Here is a 23262-nt window from a genome sequence, read left to right on the forward strand (position 1 = left end):
TTATTGTATCTCTCTTACTCCAGCCACCAATGTCATTAGGGTTTTCCTTTATGATAGGTCCCTGTTTAAACTGTCATTCCTTGCAACTGTACCATTAACCCATCCTGGCTTTTTTTGAGTAAGGTCACAGTGTGTTTTAAGGACCAGTTCTAAAATATGGGAGATCCCCACTACTAGCTTCCCTTCAGTTCAACTGTTCCCTGTGAATGCAACAGTTCAGCCAAGTCCTGATTTATTTTGCAATTCTGCGTGCTAATCCATCTCTTCTATATCTGTTCTCAGTAATACTCGCCCCGGCTGGCCGAGCCCCTCCCCGCGGAGGAAACATGTCCAAGATGCCGGCCAAGAAGAAGAGCTGCTTCCAGATCACCAGCGTGACCACGGCTCAGGTGGCCAGCAGCATCACCGAGGACACCGAGAGCCTGGATGACCCGGATGAGTCCCGCACCGAGGACGTGTCTTCGGAAATCTTTGATGTTTCCCGAGCCACCGACTACGGCCCTGAGGATGTCTGCGAGCGGAGCTCCTCCGAGGAGACTCTCAACAACGTGGGCGAGGCTGAAACTCCTGGCAGCATCTCTCCCAACCTCCTGTTGGACGGGCAACTGGCTGTGGCTGTTGGTGGGGTAGCTGCGGCTCCACCGGCTGTGGCCCCCAATGGAGGGGCCGTGCCCAAGAGCTCCGCTGTGCCCCTGCCAGCTGCTGCCCCTGGCACTGCCGTGGCAGCAGGCAGCAGTGCTCAAACTGCCTTGCCCTCCACAGGGCCTTCTGCATCTGCCGCTCCTGGGACAATGTCTCAGACGGTGGCTGCTGCGTGCAGCTCGCGCTTCAGGGTGATCAAGCTGGACCATGGTACAGGGGAGCCCTACAGGCGAGGACGATGGACGTGTATGGAGTATTATGACCGGGACTCAGACGGTGGTGGTGTCCTTGGCAGGACTGGAGATTGCATTAGGCACAGCAGCACCTTTGAGCAGGCTGCTCAAGAGAGGGACAGTGGCCTCGGTGCCACAGGAGGTTCCATCGTGGTCTCGGCTGTGCCAGCATCAGCCCATGGCCCTGATTCTATAGCTGACAGTTCCCTGACTGCTGTGTCACAGCTGCTTCAGACAGAGAAAATGAACCAGTCTTCTCTACAGCAACCTAATTTTGTCATTGGGCAACAACAGCAGCCGCAACAACCCATAGGTGGGGCCATGCCTCAAAGTACTGCTCAGCCTATGTTTTCTGGGGCTTCGGTCGCAAATCAGCAAATGATGGTGCCACAGCAATCGCAGCCACAGGTAACTACGCAGGGTGTTGCACAGGCTGGACCCAACGGGAAAGGCATGGCACCTCCAAATGTGACAATAGGGCAGCCAAGCATTCCTGTGGCACAGCAGCAGGTGCAGCAGGCAAACATACCGGTGACTCAGCCTCAACAATTTGCTTATTCTCAGTCCCAGATTCCACCAGTGCATCTACTGCCGACGCAACCTTCTGGTCAGACCGAATACATGCAGCACATGACAATTATGCAGTCTCAAGGAGCTATTCAGCAGGCTACTACGGGCTCTGTTCCAAGTACTGTGGCTTCCAGCCTTCCCGTGGGGCAGGTGACCGGCCAAAATCCCTCACCTGTGGGAGCGCCAGCCATGGGGGTGTCAGCGCAGTCTGGCGAAGCAGTCGCACAGGGATCGGGATTAATGCAGAGTGGCCAGACACAAGCTAGTCAGGCTGCCGTTCCGCAACCAGGAGGTGTGGTGCAGCAAGGCATTGGACATACAGGGGTTGTGCAACAGAAATCTGTGACTCAGCATCAAATGGGTGGAAGCAGTCAAGTGTCCGGAATGCCTGGTGCTCCCCATGCTGTGGTCTCTGGAGTTCAGAACGTGCCTGCAGTTGTGCCCGGTACAAGTGTGCCTAGTGTGTCTACCACCGCTTCTGTTACTATGCCAAATGTCCCTGTTACGCTAGTCCAGTCCCAGCTGACTAGCCACACTTCTGTCAGCAGAAGTACCGGCAGTGTCCAGCCACAGCATGTGGGACACTCGTTAATGCAAGGCACGCCTAATGTACCTGCGAATCTGCCACAGTCAAACCTCGGACAGTTTCAGACTCAAGCTCAGTCCTTAGTAGGCCAGATTGACGATACTAGAAGAAAATCGGAACCCCTACCTCAGCCACCACTTTCTCTTATAGCTGAAAATAAACCTCTTGTGAAGCCTCCCATTCCAGACACTCTAGCAAATCCTCTTCAGTTACCTGCAAGTACTCCTATGAACAGTCTTGCCAGCTCTGTGTTTGGCATATCTATTCCTGTTGATGGTGATGAAGACAGGTATGAATTATTTTATAATGCCATAAAAATACCTTTTATTAAGGGGGGAAAAAGAAAATCAACTTTCTAATTATTGTCAAGTGGTTTTTGTAAGTTCATATTTTCAGAAAGTCATACTGGAATTTACCTGGGCTTTTTTTTTGGTGTGTGTTAAGAATACAAAATATAGCAAAGTGTTTAGGCAAGTAGTGAACTGCACTTGCTGTTCTCAGGCTATGAGTGTAATTACTTTTCTCACAAAACAGGGCAGAAAGTAGCCTGAAAGCTGCTTAATGCACAAATAATGTGACCTCTTCCAAGTCAAAGACTGAAAACTGAAAACCCAGTTGCTCGATATGTTCTCTCCTTTCCCCTGAACGCATCATAAAACACTCTGATGACTGGCAGGTTAAAATGAGTTTGTCAACGCCGCTATATTGCAGTGTTGTTCAAAATAGAAGTGTAGTGCTATCTCAGGGCCATCAGGTGAGGGGTATCTTGGAAAATGTCAAGGCTTATAACACAGATTCTTGTTTTTTATCCTGCTGTTGAGTTTGCACTGTAGAGTATCAGTTAGGAAGGTACATGCATCTGCATATGAGTTTGTATGCCTTCACACAGTGAAAGCTCTACAGATAATGGTCCTTTGCGTAGGAAAAAAAAACGGGCACCACTTACTTGGGCAAAGATGTGGACGCAGTGGAAGGTACAACCTTACAATGAGTTTTCTTTATAGGAAAGTAGTTTGGAACTATTAGTTGTAACAAAGGTGTGTAGCATGAGCAGACTCATCAAAGGGCCCAAGAGAGGAAGGAGGTATGTGACTTATTCCCGAAGAGTCGTCAGGCTGCTCTGAAGTGTAGTGTCATGGCCAAAACTGTTCTTAATTGACTTCTTTGGGAGAAGACTTTCAGGGAAAGCAGTGTTTGAGCGCTGAGTTAATGTCATTAATGTTTACTGTTGGGATTACTGCAATTTGGAAGAATGAAATACATGTGGGTTATACATACTTGTTTTAAAATAGGAGTAACACCATTAGAAGGAGGTCTGATGTGCTGAATTATGCCGTAAGCCTTCCCTCACCTTGGGACAGTACCAGACTTTATAACACAGTCGGTGTTGCTCAGTGTGCCTTTTAGTCAAGCAGCTGCGTATGTGGGATTAGGGAGTAGTGGATGGAGAAGGTACTTCAAAGACAAATTAGTGTTTGGAGAGTTAAATCTGCCGTAATGCAGGCCTTGTGCTCACTGGAGCTTTGACTAACGCTGCATTTGGGATAGTAACTCTGTTAATGCCTTTATGCGAGCAAAAGCTGTGTTTTGGAGAGTTGTGCTAGTTCTGATTAAAGCCGTAAAGGGCTTAGAAGAAAAAGTTAAAAAGCTAAAATTTTCCAGCAGTTGTGCCTACCTTAAGAGGATTGCTGACCCAGCTGACAGACTCTTCTTTGTGCAAATAAGGTTAGATTTCAAGCTGGTAGGTTTTTTTCATAGCTCAGTATATTATCAGAAGATGATTTGTCTCGTGTTTAATCGTTCTGATTAAGGAGTCAGAAAGGAAGGAATGTGTTTTGCATTCATTTTGCATAGCTTCTAATACTTTATATAAATCGTAGTAGCAGACATGATTATCTGTGACAAATGAATCGCTTTATATAACGATAAGGAAAAACTTGTCCTACTTACTCAAACCTGTAGGCTGCTAACTTTGTGTCGCACCCTAGTGAGACAGTTCTTGGTACTCTTACCCTGGACAGTGATTCTTAATGTTATTTTTGTAGTTTTGTCTTTGAACTTGAGCCACCTTGCAGCATTGCTTCGCATAATTGTTTCTAAAGAAACATTTTCAGAAGCTTGGCTATGAGAACTGTGAGTAAGCAATAGGAACGGACTCTGAATGCAGAGCGCTCTTTTTGACGTGCCACATCATGATGCTCAGTAGAGAAACTAACTTGTGGTTATCTGAAAAGGAACGTGTGCTTCTCAGTTGCCTGCTTCAGCAAAGGACAAGGTTTTATCACCCAGGGCAGAAGCGGTACACTAGGCAAGGAGCTGTATGGTATGTGAGAGTCTCTCCCAGCTTGGAATAGCTTGAGTTAGTAGTGATACTGATAAGCGATAGAAGTTTAATTTAAACAGGCCTAGGCTTCATACAAGGTAGGAGATACATGCAGAGCCAGTAGATCCGAGTTGATTCTTTGTTCCCCTCAAACAGTAGCCTGACTTCTACTGTTTTCAGACAGAGAAAGGAGAAAATAAAAACCTTGCAGCTTGTTAAAGCTGTTTTACCACTTTGTTTTTATTTGCTTTACTCACTGAGAAGCTTTTATTGTAAAACTGTCTCCAGCTTGTCTGCTGTTCTCTTCTTGCTCCTGCTTTTTTCCGTTTTCCAGCCATTTAAATTGCACCACTACTCCCATGGGCTTATGCCCAGCTGCTTTATCTACTGAAATCAGTGGTGAAATAGTTAATGAAGACCTTCAAGTGTCCTTAATAGGCAGAGGGTTGACAGTCTGATAAAACTAATAGGGCGCAAAGGGAGTTCACAGGTCATGAGTCACTGTTTCGGGCTGCCTGCAGGTTCAGGAAGTTAACGCTTGGTTTTGTTTAGAGAGTTTACTTTGTGATCATGAGAGCTAGAAATTTGTGGAAAGCGTTTTTCTCGTTTTCTCTTAGTGTCAATGTGTAACGTACCCAGGAAGGGGAGGGGGGCTGTCAATGTGTAGGCAGGTATCTACATTTCTTCTGACACGTTCAGTTATATTTAAATATTTGTGCATACTTGAAGCTTGACAAACTTGTGGAGATCATTCTCCTATAGTCATCTTCTAAAATAGTGATTCATCAAGGAATACCGTATAACTCTGAATATCCTGGATTTATCTAGTAAGTCATTCACCATTCTGGATATGAGGAGTAACTGTTTTAAAGGTAAAATAGTTTAGGGTGGGAGTTCTTTGAAAACAGAATGTGATACATACAGTAAGTACGAGACAGGTCTGATGTCAAAAGCTGGTCAGTTCCCATCTTTCTGAAAGAGTTCTTTGTGTTATTCCTGTCTTATGGTCCCCTGTTTTAAACCAAACTACGTCTAAGATAGAAGTGGGGGTGTAAGGTTATTTAGCCTGATACATAAACAGATATGTAGAATTACGTAGATGTAGAACTGACTTTTTTGCCAGACCTTGCCCAAAAACCTTTAATTCCCTGTTCTGATAGTCCAGTATGCTTTGACAGTAGTCTAGACAGAACTGTGGCTTCTTCTATTGACCTGATGAATAATGAAGAATCAATCAAGAAATCTTATCTGGGGAGAAGAGAGGGCGGGTAGGTGGTCCAAAAGAATTAAAAGGGGAAAAAAAAAAAAAAAAAGCCTTTGGCATATTACACCTTCCTTTAGAAGGCAAAGCTGTTTTTTTCAGTTGATGTGTTTACATTGCTAAGCTCTTAACTTACACAGAACATATTTCTCTTTTTATGAAATACCTACATAGCATAACATAGTTTTATTTTCTTCTCTAAATGTGGCTACAAGTAGAATCAACTGCAACAGTATTCAAGGATGGAGGAAACAGTACTCTTACTGAGGCAGATGTGAATATTGCAATCCACTTTGAATTTGGAGTCTGACAAATGTTATAAAAACACGCGTAGAACTGGATCTCGAAATTGCCCTGACTCTTCGTTTGCTGGACTTTAGCAGCAGTTCTGATTATTTTGGGTGGAGGGCAGTTAGAGTACCTGCCAGGATTGTGGGATCAGGGTACATCAGTGTCTCTACTGCCTTTATGCCCCTGTGTACACAAACTTGTAGTTGACAAGCATAATATTCCAGCTGGCTTAATAACTTTATTTTGGCTCTTGGGGGAAAAGAAATATGTTGCCTCTGTTAAAAGAATGTTACTGAGAAAGCTTGTTCAAACCTCCTACATGTTTGGCAGACTTTGGGGGCAAAATATTACTAGGCATGTTGGAAAAGGAGCAGAGCATAGATCATTGTCCAGAGATAGCTGACCAGCTTGAACTGTGCAGGCTGTATTCCAGGGACGCTAATGAATGGCTGCAATTGTGAACTGTCAACTACGGCAGCTGAACTGTTGAAAACCTGATTGTGCAGACCGCTTCACAGCATAGGTCTCTCCGCTCAGCTAAATCACGTATTTGTATAGCGTACTAACTGTCGATAAAACTGAGCTCTTGAGACCATGTTCATAATATAAGGACAAAACTAGGCATGGGCATTAGTGTAACTTCAATAAGGGTTTTCTTGGGTATTGCCCGTGTGCATATTTTACCATACTCCTAAAGAAAAAAGACTATTCTGCAAATCCATACCAGTAAGCAATACCTGAATTGCGTTATTATTGAATACTGTCCCTTTCTCCACTTTGATAATAAACTTACTAGAGATTTGAGTTGTACTGCAGCTGCAGACTCGAATGTTTTCAGCTCTTCTCCTGAAGGATTGCGTTTACGGGTGTTCGTAGAAGCAGGTGAGAATGAAAGGTGGACAGACGGGCTCGGGAATCATGGGTGCCTGCGGTTCCACTGCCAGAACTACAGCATTTGCAAAACAGTTGAGAGAGGACTCCTGAGGTGAACATCACAGTTGGTGATATCAAATGATGGTTAGTGCAAACAAAACTCCAGTGAGTTGTGTTCGCTTTTTGCTGTACTTCCTCTAACAGAAACTACATAAGGTAACTCCAGCACCACACCAGTTTCTAGATTATGGAGAACTTTTGCTGCCGTGCATTCAGTTTCTGAGAATTACGAGACACCTAAACAGAAGAATGTGGTTGCTCATTTGACAGCGCTGTTTCCCAGTTTAAACATTCAAATGCCTTCGTTAAGGAGGAGTCAGTGCATTCTTAAAATTAATGAGCTGTGATTCAGGTGAGATAGTTATTAAAAGGAGGACGGGGGAAGACACTTGAAAGAAATTCAGAAAGCGTAACAGTTCAGTTTGTTTTAAAGGCTGCGGTGTACGAGCTCTGACATAAACGGTTCTCTGTACCTCGTGCTCCTAAGGGTTCTGCTCAGCTGCTGTGGGTTAAGTTTTTTCTGCTCCCCTATAGAAGAGTGCAAGTGTTCCATAGTCAGCTTACTTCTGAATGCTGTCTTGTATGGCAGAAGTAACAGCAGATGTTTCATGGAAGCTTTTTTTTTAAACTTCTTGTTAAAGCTGAGTATTCAAGTGTTTAGCTTTTTTGAGCAGGCGGGACTACCAAACTGCTGTCAGACTACTGAAGAGCTGGAATTTCTCTCAGGCTGTGCATTTTTATGGGAGGCGCTGACAATCTCTTATGACTTCGGGTGACACTATAGTAAAAAAGAATTGTTCCCTGTTACTGTACTGGATATTTGAATATTGGCCCGTTGCATGTTGAGGCTATATATTACTTTTTCAGTTTTAAAGCTGGTGATCAGCAGCTTCTGTTGCTCATGGAAAATGCAAACCTTTTTTGTGCTTTCTGTGTGTCGGCAAAGATTCCATAAGAAACTGCTGTGAGACTCCTGCTAAAGTACAACTGGTTTGGTTCTGGTAGATAAATCTAGATTGTCAGCCACAGGTGTCTGCTTTTATTCCTATATTTGACAAAGTGTAAAGATAGAAGTATTTATAGTAACTGCTAAAGCTACTGTCTTCTGAGAAGGTTCTCCAGGCATAAAAGGTCACTTGAAGTGCAGCGTAAGGTTGTATCTTCATTCCTCTCTGTGAAAATTCCTCTGTCTTTAAACTTCATGCTTTATAAATACAAATGCGTATCGAGTGCTGGTAAATTCTTTGCATCATGGGGTAATCTATTTTACTCATGCAGGGCAGGTGAGTTGCTTGGCCACATAAAGGACAGCTGGATGCTTGTCTTCATTTTTTTTTTTTTGTCATGCAAAATACAATTGTTCTAAGAGGGTTTTTGTATATCTCTATTCTGCCATTGAAGCTAGGAGTCATGCATTTGTATCACGGCAGCTTGCTTGAATGCTTCTAACAGTGCAGAGAGAAGGTAGAAGTATTAATTAGTACCACAGAGAGGTGTCAGCTGTCTATCACGATGACAAGTGGCATATTTGTCTAGTACTCATTAAAGATTACAAACCGAAATAGGGATCTATGTCAACAGCAGGAACCGGTCCCAGACCCGCAGGCTGGTCGGGGTTGGCAGGGACCTCTGGAGGTCGTCGTCATCTCCAACCCCCTGCTCAGCAGGGCTGGGCAGAGGGGAAGGATCCCTCCTCGACCTGCTGGCCGTGCTTCGCCCCGTGCAGCCCAGACACCGTTCACCATCTTCACAGCACGGGCGCAGTCCTGACCCTCGCGTGTCTGGGAGGGGGCGAGCGTGGTGTGTGTGTGAGGTGGCAATGGAGAAGCGTAGAATGGGTAAGAAATGAGATACTGGTTTCAGTGAAGTATATGAAGATTTTTTGTATCTGTCTAGAGCAAGTTTAACTTGTCTGGTTTATTGGAGGATGGGGTGATCAAAGATGAGGGTTAAAAAAAACCTTGCTTGCTTCTCTGTCAGGTTATTTCAGCTATTTCTGTAAGGGAGTAGATGACAACTCCTGGGAATGTCTCCTATGTAGAACGCTGTTCAGTGGGTGCAAGGACCATAAATACCTTGACCAACCCTACAAATGCCTTTTTAAAAATACTGTTTCTTTAAGCCAACAATAAGCTCTCATACTGACAGTGCTTTAGTTAGAACTGTAGCTGGGTGCAGAGTGGTGTGAAACTTGAAGAGTTGTAAAGAACCGGTAAATGGTGTGGAAAGACAGACAAATACATTTATAATATACTGTCTAATAAACCATGCCATAGGTGGTCTAGGTTCTAATATCTTTTTTTAAAAGCGGAGTATTTAATTTAAAATGCTTGCTAAGAGATGCTTTCTTGAGCAGTGTCACGTAAATAAGGACAGGTGGGATTTGGCTAAGTCTGTCTGAAGCTGTTTTCTTCCACTGGCTTTTTTCCCCACAGATACTGAAATATTTTGTTGTCAAAAAAACAGGAATTGCTTAGATTTATAGATGACTGAAATATCTGAAACTGCTGTACTGCAACTTGGGGGGGGGAATCTCGTTTTTGGACTTTTCTTCAAAAATGACTACTCAGGCCAGCTGTTCTGCTATGGAAGGCCACTTTCACCAGTAATCACAAGCAACTTCTTCATGAGTAGGTTTGAGGAAATCCAGCTTTGTGGGCAGAGCAGGCAGTAGGAGCCTAATCCTCTACAATAGCGTGTCCATACACGTTAATAAATGCCTTTTGCTTTACCAGCCAAGTTGTATAAAAGTCAATATTTTTAACAGTTTTGACATCTCTTCTAGATTTCCGTATGTATAATGCAATGCTAGCAAATGTGGATCTTTTTAATTCAGTATTACAGAGTTTATGTTGTTTTTTACTATGTCCTTTCATCCAGCATATTAGGGTCTGCTTTTTAAACGCATTCCAAGGTTGCTCTTTTGAATGGGTTAATTTACAAAAGAATATGGCATAGTGATGTTAACTGGCACATTTCAACAGATGCTGGAGGAGTCTCTCCTTTGTGAGGTGAAGTTCAAGAAGTTTGCTGAGACCACCTAAGTTATTTTCAAGAAGTCCTTTTTCTTTTTTTTTTTTTTTTAAGCTTGTCTTAATTCATCCAAACATGGATAATACTGATGGGCCTTTCTGTGGCTTTTCTTAAAAGCTTCTTAATAGTGGCAGGAATCCCTGACTGGGTCAAGCAAAGACTTTCTGCATTGTCATTGAGTTTAACAACTTCTGTTCCGTAGTTGTTTCTCTTTGACGATGTGATCTACTATGCGTTTTTTTTCTTGAAGCTAAGCTGTGCGTCATGTGAACTACATTGTCTTGCATCCTCCCTACAAGAACTGAAGGTTAATTTCACCCAGTGAGAAGGCAAGTCATTAGTATGAGAAATCTTACACTTGTTATGTTTTGATTTGAGAAGGGAATCGCTCAGATTAGTCCTTTTGCAGTCTGTAAGACGATGTAATTAAAATTCAGCCTGACTGATGACCATGACAGGCTTCACAAAACAGCCTTGCTTTATTAGCATGCAGTGTTTTATTAAGCGTATCCGTGACGATGCTGCAGGGAGGAATAGCAGGAGAGCGTTGGTTACCTGGCTGGAGCAGAAGTACTTGATCAGGAGTGGACCAAGCGCCCACCTGGCGTTGGAAGGTGGGAGGGCAGGAGGCAGAGATGGAAAAGATCATCAGTGAGTCGTGAATGGCCTTAAAGCTGTTATGATTACAGGGTTGTCTACTGTACAGGGCTTCTGAGGGTCAGGGACCAACTTCTTGGATCTGAGAGGATTGGACCCCAGAGTCTTGAGCTGCAGCTGCTGAAATTGGAAAGAAGCAGAAAGAAATTTAGAAGATGAACACTTGCATTGTTCTTTCCCTCGTTAGTATCAAATAGTCGTATTGGAATTTACTATTTGAACTCTTCAGCAAAGCTCCTTCAGAAATACTGAATGATTGTTACTTAACACAGCTAATTTTATTTGAATTAATTAATAAAATCATTACTGACTGCTGCTGTTTGGTTATATGTTAAGTCAAGGTGCCACTGTTTTCTTGATCCAAGGCTCTCTGAACAGGAAACACGATGTCCTACTGGCCTTGCTAATTTTGGCCAGTATATATAAACTTTAACTCTTTTTTTTGTAGGAACTTGGATTCATACTTTCAAAGGATGTAATAAAATCAAGGGAAATGTTGTTTTGTTTTTCATGTTCTTGTGGTCTGCTGATTTAGTGTCTACCAGGGACTCAGAAAGCAGAAACTATGAAGTGATGTTAATTGGAGAAGGCTTTGAATTACTAGTAGCAGAACTTGGTAGACTTAAGTGAGTAACTAGGTGCCTCTCCACCTGAAACATTTAGGCTGGTTAGCTTCTGTAAAGCAGATCTTTATGAAACATCTGTGCTAAAGAATGTTTTGTACTAGTTTTCTCTGGAGTAGAGATAGGATAGAAGAAACTATCCTGATTTTACAGCTGGGAACTTTGTATTTCCAGAAGACTTGTTGATACCAAATTATTGTAACCTGTTAAGTGAGTTTGAATTTAATGTTGTGTCAAAATGCTGCTTCATTTTTTAGACCAGACTTTCATAGTCAATAGTCAAATCCTTAACAACAACAAAACCCCAGAAACAGACCAAAAAAACCCCAAACCCAAACTTGCTGCTATTTTATCAGTCAGTTAATAATGAAGTGTAGAAGTGGTGCCAGATCTCCTTTTGTCTCGTACATCAGTATCACTTCATGTCTGTCAGTGCAGTAATGGTATGGAATGGTGTGGCGCATCTGCTCTAACTTGGTACAGGACTGTTAAAAGCTTTGAGTGCGTTTTTAAAATGCAGTGGTGAGTCAAGTATGAAGGTGTTTTCTACAGCTATTCAGTGCCGGGACAAGAGAAGCAATTGTTGGCACATGTCCTGTGTAACCGAGGAGCACGGTGATTGTCCTCGGGTGAGGGCCTGTGATGATACCAGTGGCTGCTCTTGGTTTAGGGTGGGCTGGAACACTTGAGAAGCTTCCAACTGTTGCTCAGGAAGTACTCCGATTATTCGCTACACTCCTCTGGTCTGACCATTATTAACGTTGATCTAACCTGCTCTGTCCACGCTGCATTCTCATTACCAGGTTTTGTAAAAGTGGTTTTATTATTTTCCCTAGCATTCATGGGGACTAACAAATGTTCTCGGTGTCTTTTTTGGAGAGCCGAGCCCCCGGAGCAGGGCAGGGCTGGTACCAGCATCTCAACAGAGCGCGCCAGGGACCAGTGTGCTGTCTCTGCGCTGCGCACTTGGGACAGTCATCTCTCATTCGCTTCTCCTTAGGGACTTCTAGTCAGGGCAGAAAACTGTTTTCAAAAATCCTCTTTTGAGAGCAAGGCGAAGAAAGCACGGGTTACTGCCCTGATCTGCGCTATGGAAAGGAGGATGCCACTCTGGTAGCAAAGTCTAGTTCTTTCTCTTCTGATACCAGAAATCCAAACATCAGGATTTTGAGATGCAGCTGGTTGAGATGGAGCTGCTGGTGTCAGACTTTCCTGTCTTACTCCAGGTGACGGGTACTTCTTTAGTTCTCTCAGTAAAGTTACCCAAAAGTGATTTTCATCATTTCTGAAAGTGGTGGGAGGGAGTGTGTAGTTCGTTTGAAAGCAGCTGAAACTGAGTGCTGGTGCCGCTGGCACTGTCTTGCTAATGATGATCTGGGTGTTCTTTCATCTCCTTCCTCTTGAATTCAATTACAAAACTGCTGTTAAGCATGTCCTAATTTGGTGATTTTTAGCGCTTAAATTAGTGTATCTCTTGATGTTTCCAGTGAGATCAGATCCGTTCGGTATGCTTTCTCTCCACTGTCACAATATTTTCATTTAGAAGTAGCCCGTGAATGCCTTTCAAGTCCATCGTGGTGGTTGAGAGCCGTTGTCCCCAGAACTGTCATACGGGCTGCTAACTGAGTCAGCCTTGTCTGTCACCTCTAGCTAGCGTGCACCTAAAATTGAATGTAACAGTGTCTAATTCTTGCTGTTTTTTCAGGGTATTTCAAGTATAATGGCTTTAAGGAACTACATGAACAGAATATGTAATTAAACACAAAACTTAGAGCTTTAATCTTGAGATATTTTTTTTTTTCCTGAATTCTACATTGACTTCCCCACGTTCAATCTTTGTCAGTTCTCTTCTTCAGAGCTTTATACTCCAGTTACTGTGTTTTGTATGTGGAGCCTTATAAAATAAAGCTGATTCAGAGTTGCACTTGCTTTAAACAGAAGGTGATATAAATAAAGTGAAGTGTCTTAATAGAAGAGAGATGGAGAAGGAATTCTGTTACTAGTGTAAACATAATTTTGAAAAGCCATAAACTTTATTGGGAGTTTCCTGATAAGCTGTGATCAAGTGATTGCAAAACCCCTGGTTCAGATCCTAAGTAAACCACCGCAAGTGTTTTAATTTGGAGACCAACTGTAATCAGTCTTCACTGGAGGCCGTAGCTTGTAACCTGGTTAAACACAGCCTTCTATTGGTGATCATTGAGACATGTACCTAAAAACTAACTTGGCTTTGAAATGCTTCTGGGTAATAATACAGCCAATCTTTTATAAACTGCAGAAACTAAGGAGGGGTTAATTTGTTGTCCTGTAGTGCACATGAAATTGGGCAGTTGATGGCTCTACCTCTTTCTTTTTTTTTTTTTTTTTTTTTTCCCCTTCTTCACCCGATGCCTTGTAGATCACTGTAGTAAGAACACATGCGTATATGCTGATTGTTCTCTTAAGTAAGCTCAAGCTGTGTGCTTACCATCAGGTCTCTTGACTGTTAAATAATAATTTTGATGTTGCATAAAGGCTAAATACTTTAATTTGCTGACTTCATCTTTAGGCTATTTTTGAGTCACTTCTTTCTCAAAGTGGTTAGCTCACTTCTGGCACTGCAGAAATAGTGTAGCTATGCAAGTAGCACACCAGCATCTTTTCTTTGATAAATGTGGCTGAAGAACACAGTTTTATTTGCAGGGATATTGTCAGGCTCCTGTAGCTTTCTGCACAAGGGAGAGGATGCTGGAAGTTGCTGTTGAATTCCCGGTCGGATTGGTGCATCGCTGTATGATTAACGACCTTACTTCTAAGACTAGGAACACAAGAATAATGGATGTTTTACTGATACTTTCTAATCTTAAACTTGGTGCTTCAGTATGAGCTTTGTCTGCAGCTAAGAAGAATTTTGTTTTAGAATGGTCATTCCTCCCTTTCCACCAAAAAAAGACACGAACTTCATAGTTGAACAGAAAGGCAGTTTGATTTCAAAGTACAAACTAGCCGCTTTCTTCAGTTCTCTCTATTCTATTTCATAGTTAAATTTTGTTCCTGTAGGAGTTGATCCCATTCAAAACAGAACTTCTGCTTTAAAGTTCTTGCTAGGGATGTCCTGAATTCTCAGAGAATTGTGAAAGATGGGCCAATGGGCTGATCTGGAGACTTAAGGGTCTGAAATCTTTTGGGGAAATAACGGCTTGGTCTCTTCTAGAATGACAAGTGTGGGAATCCCACCGCTTCTGTAAGAAGTCTTTTCCAGTCCTTGCTGTTCGTGTGGGAGACAATTCTGATGTGTGGCTTAAACTTTCTTTGCTACAATTAAATGTGCTGTGCTTATACCTAACAGGTGTGAGAACAAGTTTTCTTCTCCTTTGCAGATACTTTAAACTATGTGAAGCCTTTAAGTGTCTCTTTCATCCCTTTTAAAGGCTTAATTTTCCTACTTAGCGATTCTGATTACTGGGGGAAAAAAAACAGAACATGACATGTCTTCTAGTGGTCTTACCTGGACTTTGGTAGGCTCAGATCCTTCTGGAGAGTTGGTATCCAAAACTGGTGATAAAATTTTAAGTTAAGAGCTCAGAAGGGCCGAATAAAACAAGACTTCAGTTAGTGCATGTGCATCCTGTGTGTAAGAGGAGTATTGCAAAATTGACACCTTTGCAAGATTTTTATTTCTGTTTATATTCTCTTCTGTGGCATTGCGGTCAGCTGGTCATTCCGGGGTTTGTACGTGTGCAGCTGATTTTTGCTGCCAGAGCGTAGTACTTCACGCTTAGCCTTATTGAACTGCATCCTTTTTGCTTCAGACCATTGCTCCGGTCGGGCAGGATCATCCTGGACTCTGTTCCTGCTGTCCGGAGTGCTTGCAGATCGTCTGTGGGTATGGAGATAGTCTGTACGCGGCTGCCCCAGCCGTGGGTTACAGTCTGCTGTAGCGCGCTCGGAGGAGACCCCCGCAGAGCTCTTCTGGGGCATCCTTCCACTCAGCCGTGGAGCAGTTCTCAGTGGTGGACCTGCTTTGTGTAAGCCATGTTCTTATAAAAACGTCGTGCAAGATGGCATTAAAAGCTCTACTAGCTTTGTAACGTGATCACGTCTTCTGTGTTCTTTCTATATGAGCCCTGTTAATTTTTCTCAGAAGGAACTTTTGCCTGACCTAAGCTTCTGAAAAGGCCGTCCATGTTGGCTGGCTGCTGTCTGGTAATGAAGAGGTGGTTCTGCTTTGCCGTGGCTTTCCTCTGAGGTATTGACCCTGGGTTGGCTGACCTGTTATTTTCAAATTCTTCAAAGAGAGGTGCTTAGGCCCTTTTAATCTTTTGGATCATTCCTATTCTCAAAGTTAATGAAAATAATAGTTGGTAATACTGAGAGAGAGCTGTCTGAGGTGGTCAGGTGTGAATTTTTGTTCTGCTACCTTGGGAGGAAAAGAAAAAAGCGTGGTGTTCTTCACATGTTCCACCTCTTGTTGCCCTTAATTGCTGATGTTGATTAATAGTTTGAAGACTGAAGCATAGCTTCAGCTGTGTCACAAACAAGGCTGTTTGTATTCCTCCCTCAGAGGTAGAAGCTGGAAAAAGGGCATCTGTTGAGCAGCCTCCGCATGCCAGGCTGGTACCCAGCGCTCCCAAAGCCAGTATTCTTATTTAAACGAAAAGGCATTTATCTGTATACTTGAAAATTTGCCAACTTTCATGGGCGTGGTTTCTGGTGAAGTAGAGCTGTCTCATAAAGTTGTTATTTGGCATGTGCTTGTCCTGGTTAACGGCAGCAGGAGGAGACTCCTTCAAATACGAGGTGAGACTTTGGATGGGGTTTGGGCTTCCCTTCTAAAGGGGCAGCCCGCAGCTTCAAGTATTCCGAGAATTTATACAATTCTCATCCTTTGAAATTCAATCTAATTTCTGTTGCACGAAAGCTGTTGTTAGAAGCTGTAACACCTGAGTGTGTTGTGAATACTGACGTTTGTGAGCTTTTAAAGGAAACAAATAAGGTATGAGTTGTAGGACTTCTTTATAGAGAAATGGAGGCATTATTTTACCAAGCGAGATACAGTTTGAGTGTTTAAACGTGCTGAGCAAGTTGTCTGCCATGTTCTCTGGGACGCATGGAGCCCCTCTGTCCTTGGGAACGCCTGCTCTCCTCTCGCCGGGGACGGAGGAGCAGGAGTGCCTGGTGTACCTCCTGCGGAAGAGGAGCTGGGCTCTCCAGCGGGACACCCCTTTCTGGCCGCGTCAGTCTGCCAGCCCCGGGGACTGAGCCGTGACCTCTCGGACCTGGGGGTCTGCTGGGGGGGGGTCTGCGGATCTGCTGATGTGTTCCGGGCGGCCCCTCCGTTCGGTTCAGGCGGTCTCAGAGGGACTTGTGGTGTTTCAGGCGTGACACAGCAGCAGCGGGCTCCGTCACACTGCTGCCGTGAGCCTCTTTCTCAATAGTTTCTGCAAACTGAAAGGAATTTTTAGTAATTCTCTAACGTTTACTCTTTAACGTGGTTAGAAATAGATGCCTCAACAGTCTGAAACTCCGTCGTATTAGTTCAGCCCTGCACATCCAGCATCGTTCATGTTACCTCCGTGCATTAGCTTCTCCTGTTTGGATAGCCACCCCCCTTAACATTTTGCTAAAATATGGAGTAGAGAATGTTCTCTTAATTGTCTGAAGTAATGCAAAAGCAATTTCAACAGCAAGGGATACAAACGAGAATTTAACAAGGAAAACTTTTTCATACCTTTCCAGATACACTGTGTGCTTTTTATTCTGGTACTATTCTTAAGCCAGTATCAGCATAAAAATAGACCATATGAAATACATGCCGTGTGGTTATAAACCACAACTTTTTACACCTAACAATAGCAACAGGGCTTTCTATGCTGCAAGTAAATTTATCTTGGAAGTTAAATAGCTTTCTATTTACAGTCGCTTTCTGAGGAAGAGACTTTCTACATACTCCTCACAGACAACTGAATTAGAAGTCCTTCCCCTCGACAAAGGAACGCTCCGTTCTCTGCGGATGCCAACTGCTTTCCATACGTTACGGCCCCGTATGGCGCAAATGTCCTTTAGCTACTGTGTTGCTCTTCCTATAATTAGCTGTATTTAGTTGTCACTCAAGTGTGCAGTGCTCCTTACGAAAACACAAGCAGTACCAACAGGAGCCGGGTATTTATCAGCGTGATCAAGCAACTCCTGTAGCAGGTTTTAAGCCAAATTCCAGGCTCACGAGAATTTTTGTTTTGAAGAATAGAGCGGTGAAGGTGGAAGGAGGAGTGACAAATACTTCAAGCAGGTGATCCCTGATCATTGCTGATACACAAATATCGTGATACTTGTGAGGTTTTTGGTATATACCTGCCATGGGAATCAAATTATGTCAGTTAAAGTGTTTTGTTATGGTGCTGCTTCTGTGATATTTTTTTTGTTTGTTTTGTTTTATTATTTCAACTATACAGTAATTGGACTTAAATGGAAATAATTAAATAACTTGAAGACAGTTTTAAGACATATTCTTGCCATGAACTTAGGAAGGGGATGAGCATGTGTGCTTCTAATGTTGGTATAAACTTCAGATTTTAAAACTGGCTTTAAAAGGAATTTGGACTAATACTAGCTTTTCTGAGGGTCTTCCAGCTATGCTGTTGCATTCATCTCTCGGGCTGGTACAGTTATACCAAGGTAAGGATGAACTGCAGTATTGATAAAAGGAGTTTCTAAGCTGGAGTATAACGCTCTGATACCGCCCCTAGCAGTAGAGAACTTTGTGCTTTTTCTGTTATCTTGTAAACAATAAGTGTTCAGATGAGACTTTTGAGATCTCAGCTCTTCAGGTGATGCTCTGTGCTGTCTGTGGGGTATAGGTGCTGTCTGTGGGGCCAATGCTGAACGAGGTGGGTCGGGCTGTCGCAGGGGCTGGGCGCTGGTGACGGCATTTGTGCCATAGTGTCCGGTTTTCGGCAGGGCGGCTGGTGCCGGCGGGGGGGCGCGGGAGTGCTCCCCTGTGCCGCTTAGCACTGCGCCTCTGCGCAGCGGTTGTGCTGCTGCACTCCCGGAGGGGGAAGCATGAGGATGGCTGTCAACCGCTTACAAAGTTAGCGGTATTCTAGATTCCACTTTTCAATTTTAACTTGATCTGGTTTTCTGTTGTAACTTCATCTGTCGTAACCTGAGATGTATTTAGCTCCGACTTCTAGGTCCTCTTGGAGAACTTGTGTTTTGAACATAACGTAGGGTGCTAAGTAGAGTAGAAATACTGGATGCTGTTTGCAGAGACATTTTGTGAAATATGAAAAATATGAGAGGTATCTCTTTCTCTTGAATTTAGGTACATATAGCATTAGAGTGTATACAGCTTACCTAGCCAAGATTGTCAGCATGACATGAGGTGTCTCATTAATGGCTTTACCGTTGTCTTTTTACAGTAGCAACTTGAAATAGCATGAAAATCCGTAGGGCTCAAGGATTACTTTTTCTTTTTGAATCAGTATGTCCTCAATGGAAACCCAGAGAAACAGTAAGGCCTTTCAGTCATTAAACTATTCTTTAGGCATTCTGTAAAGTCTGTAAACTTTTGGACATAAATTTAACCTGTCTGAAAAGCTAATTTAATTTGTAATGCAGGTTGAATAAGAGAGTTGGTATTTTTATTACCTACCCATTTTCAATATGTCTGTTTGATTCTTGGATCTCATAGGAATCCGTCAACTGCATTCTACCAAGCGTTCCAATTCAACAAGTTACGCGAGTCAAAGACCTTCTGGGATAGGTATGAATGCTTACGTATGGAATGCATACGTGCTGAGGTATGCATGAACAGCTTCGCTCTATGCAAGTTTCTCGTCATTTTTGTTTGCACAGAACTGCTGCTTGTGTTTAGAGCTCCGTGTAGGGCTTCCACAGCCTGAAGGTCTGAAGGCAGTCATGGAAGTGAAGTATTCTTACTGAAACTTAAATAAGTTTAAAATAATATGATATGATGTTTTCTTTTTTCCTCCTTCCATTATGCACGTACCATACATAATGTGTAAGCTAAGAGTTTAAAGCTAGTCGGCTACTAGCTGACTTGCACTAAAATGTTTACAGCTTCCTTTTCCAAAAAAAGGAAACTTTTTGGCATTGTGGCTATTGAGTCCTATATCGGAAAACAAGTTGTGAAAATGTTATATTTGAACACAATTTTGGCAAAGTTAAAATCTTTGGGTCTCAAAACCAGGAAAGGAAGCTTTCTGGCTTGCTTTCGTTCTGCTGAAGTAAAGCGAAATGGGGAACAAACGTGAACCGTGACAAGATACGAGGACGAAGTAAACCTACTAAGTTAGCATTGAACTCATGGCGAGAAACTGCAATGAAGTGCCACAAAGTCATATCTGTCACAGATATGACTTGTCAGAGATGCATTACTAATTCATCAGTGGCTGCAAACTATTTCTTTCCTGCACTTTAATGATTTTTGAAGGGTGTTTTTTTTGGTTTTTTTTGGTTTTTTTTTTTTTTTTTTGTCAGTTGAAGCCCTAGTGATGGTGTGACTTCCTGCCTTGTAATGCTCTGGCTTGTCACAATACTTCTGCTTAGCAACCTCTGTAGAAGCTGCTGAAGTATTGATAACTGTTTCATCATTGTATTGGCTGTATTTGACTTGAGAGGCTGTTTGACTTGCAAAGCTTAACTGAATCCTTTAAAGTTTGCCTGGCAACAATTTGTGTACGTACAACCCTCATGGTTAAAAGTAATGCTGATGCATCCTGCTCTGGGTTTTGCTGAAGTGCTAGTGTTAGGCTACGTTTCAAAAGCACATCTTCCTTTTCTAGCAGAAACTTGTACAAATTTGCATTTTTGCTTTAAGCTCTGGATGATGCCAGACTCCACAGTTTGTATTTATTTCAGTTCAATAGTGAAGTCCTTGGAGCCTGAACTTCAGGGCCTTGAATACAAACTTAGTAGTTAGATCAAAAGCTCGCTTTAAGGTCTAGCCTTCATCCGTTTCTCCATTTTCATGTCTCTTAACTTGAAATAATTCTGAACATGAGGAAGCTGAATCAAAAAACTCCTAAAATAATTATTGATTAAGATTGAGGCTTCACAAACCTGAGGTTTATGTAGTGTCTGAAGCAAGAATTGGAAGCATGTGATACAGAAAAACATTAAACTCGGGTAGGAGAATGTAAATGGTTTCCTTTAAAAATAGTCTTGCATCTTTGCTGTTGAACGATTTGTGGTAGAAACAAGTATTTGTAGAAACATAGAAGCAAATTCATCAGGATTGATGCAAGTTTTTAAACTTCTAATCTGTTCGAATTCCCGTCTTTGACAGGGTTTAGCGGGTTTTGCATTTATAACCCAGTTGTCACATTTCCTTCAGACCACGCCGTGTAGTTCTGCTTCGCTAGATGAGTGAAACGCTCTCAGGGGTGACCTTCCCCTGGGCATCCAGCGGCGGGAAGGGCGAGGGCCCGGCGGTGAGGCGGCTGCGGGTCCCTTCCCGGGGCGGGGGTCCCTGGCAGCCGCGGGGGGGCTGGATCTGCTCTCAGGCTTGAGTAGTTTGGGGACAGGCACGGGGCGTTAGGACTCTTCTTGTGGTCTCCGGTTCGTGAAGGAAGTCTCTGCCATGAAAACGAGAAGCTCGTCTGATTTCCTGAGAATCCCTTTGTTTCCCTGTCCCAAAATGTGGGGGTTAACACGCTGCAGAACACAAGGGTCTTAGGCCTGCTGGCAGTGGACGCTAGTTGCGTTTTGCATCTCCTTCAAGAGTAGCTTGTGAACCTCAGGAGCTTGAGTTAGGAGACTTCAGTGTAAACATAATAGAAAATCTTCCTGTGTAACTTCAGTATTTTTTTCCTAACAAATGCGGACTATTCTCCTACGACAGCCATCTCTTGGGGCCGTCTGAAGTCAGCAAAGCTAACCACATGCTGTTGCAATAGACAGAGCTTGCTAAATTGCTGCAGTAGAATAGAGACGTGTTTGCTTTTCACTGACACACCATGGCGAGTGTGTTAGCATTCGAGTGCTGGTAGCAATCAAAGCATTAAATGTTAGTGAAATACTGGTTGCGACCCACCCCGTCCAGAAGGGCTGCCGGCGGCGGTGTGCAGCGTTTGCGCGGGTGTTGCTGTGGGTCTGGCGGGTCTGTCTCTTCAGCTGCCGCGGTTGCTGGGAGGATCAAGAAGGGGAACAAGGGCTTCCTGGCGTGTCCACGTGAGCCTGGGCGCCTGCCCTTCTGCGCCTGCCTTGCCTCTGGGTGGTGATAGTGCCAGGGGAGCTTTAGGTGGGTTTGCCTAAAACATGGCCGTTCTTGGTAAACTCGAAGCTAAAGCAGCTGGATTTGTGCTTCCGTTGCGTTTTTGTGTGAAGCATTATACCTTCACAATATAAATCAACTCATAAAATCTAGATTTTCTCCCTACTTTAACACCCAGATAAATGTATTCTAAGTGTTGCTGGTAAACATCTTTCTTTGTGTGTAAATGTGGCAAATTAGCATCTCTCTGTGTGATGGATTTTGCCAAACTTCCATTTCCCTATTCCAAGCCTTTCCGTTATATGAGATGCCTCTCCTGGAGACAAGAGAAAGTCAAGGGTTACACATCTCCCACTTCTTGATTGTAGCCTTATCTGGAGGCCCTTTTAGGGGTGCAACTTTTCTGATTTGAAATTAAAAGTCTAAAACTCCATGTGAAATTTAAAGAGTCTTAGGACGAGGCTGACCTTTCAAGTAACACACTGATCCAGTCGGTGTTGTACCTAACGTGTTTCTTCGTGATGCTTCTCATGGAAGTGGTGCGCGATGTGACTGTCTTCATGCATAGGGAGGAGTGGTTCATTAGTGTAACTCAAAAACTTACCGAAGCTATGAAGGAGACATATTTCTCTTTAATGTCAAAAAATACCCCACCAAAACCCACCTCAAAAAACCCTAACCAACAAATCCAAACCAATTAAATTCAATCATCATCTTGGTTTTCCCCAGAAGTATTCTTTTATAGAGCTCATGCGTTGCTTATAAGATGAGTTACGATGTTGTGTTGAATAATTGATCTTCAGAGCTTCAGTGAAACTGAAGAACACTTTCCTGCCCTGTGGGAGCAGGTTCTCCTCTGTTTGGCGGAGGAGCGTCAGTAGACTTGCGGGGAAGCCAGGCACCTGCCCCTAACCCTGAGGCTGCGAATTCACCACCTCAGGCTTTCTCACGTGGCTTCACAAAGAAAAATGGTGAAAATCTGAAATACTTGGGGTAGATACTCTTTCAAAGCTGGATAATTGATCGTATTGGGAAGCTGTCATTATAAAATCTCATAATTGGATGGAAGCTAATTAAACATGTCTTAACTGTTTCAAGGTTTCTGTGGATGGCGTAAATAGCTCAAACTAGTGGTAAGACATGGAAGAGTGGTGGGTTAAGTCACTGCAGTAGCTCGTAAATGAGCAAACCAATGAGGGGAAAGAATAAATTAACACACTGTTTTAGTTTGTAGTTCGCTTGCCAGCAAAGCAAATGCGGGAACACTTCAAGGTACCTTACTGTTCCTTCCAGAAAGGTTGCTTGATAATTTGATTTAAGGCAACAATAACAAAAGCGCCGGGAGGGGATCACCTGGTTCAGGGGTGTCTGTCTGAGACTGCCGTGTGTAACATCTTTTCCCCTTTAACCTAAAGCGAAGTAGATCTGGTGCTTTACCGGGAGAGTTGTCGTGCAGCGGCTGTTGGCCCGGGCTCTTGCGAGCATCGCTGTACCCGTTGGTAGTCTGTTCTGCAGGCAGTCTTTTCCACTCTTGCAGGATTAGCAATGTTGAGCGATAGGTTTTATGTATCTAAACGCATGAGGTGAATAGTATAGTAACTCTTGATGCTAAAATTTAGAAGAAATATCAAGAGCACAAAAAAGCAAGAAAACTCGTGCGTTGAGGCAGTCTTTTGGAGAGTGACTTGGTGCTAAGAAATTCCTTGGGAAAGTAGTGTGTGGGTAATGAGTAATACAGCTGAACACAGAATATGTTTTTTGTTACTGACTAAAAACCCTGAAGCTTCAAAATTCGTTTGTATCATCCAGTCAGTAGGATTTGCAGTCTCATCTAAATGTACTTGGCAGTGCCCAAGTAGGGCTGTGTGTGACTCGCACTCCTCATGCACCAGCATTG

The 23262-nt window shown here is 43.2% G+C and overlaps 1 protein-coding gene across 1 annotated transcript in view; it reads left to right on the forward strand.

Moving 5' to 3' along the window:
- Nucleotides 1–326: 326 nt before the first annotated feature.
- TSC22D2 (TSC22 domain family, member 2) overlaps nt 327–23262 on the forward strand; it is a 28545-nt gene continuing 5609 nt past the window's right edge. The window contains exons 1-2 of the mRNA XM_009884380.1: nt 327–2320; nt 18822–18893. Of these exons, the coding sequence (XP_009882682.1) occupies nt 327–2320; nt 18822–18893 (2066 nt within the window). The remainder of the gene's footprint in view (nt 2321–18821; nt 18894–23262) is intronic.

The sequence above is a fragment of the Charadrius vociferus genome, unplaced genomic scaffold (genome assembly GCF_000708025.1).
Source record: "Charadrius vociferus isolate BGI_N301 unplaced genomic scaffold, ASM70802v2 scaffold104, whole genome shotgun sequence".
In the NCBI taxonomy this organism is placed as follows: domain Eukaryota; kingdom Metazoa; phylum Chordata; class Aves; order Charadriiformes; family Charadriidae; genus Charadrius; species Charadrius vociferus.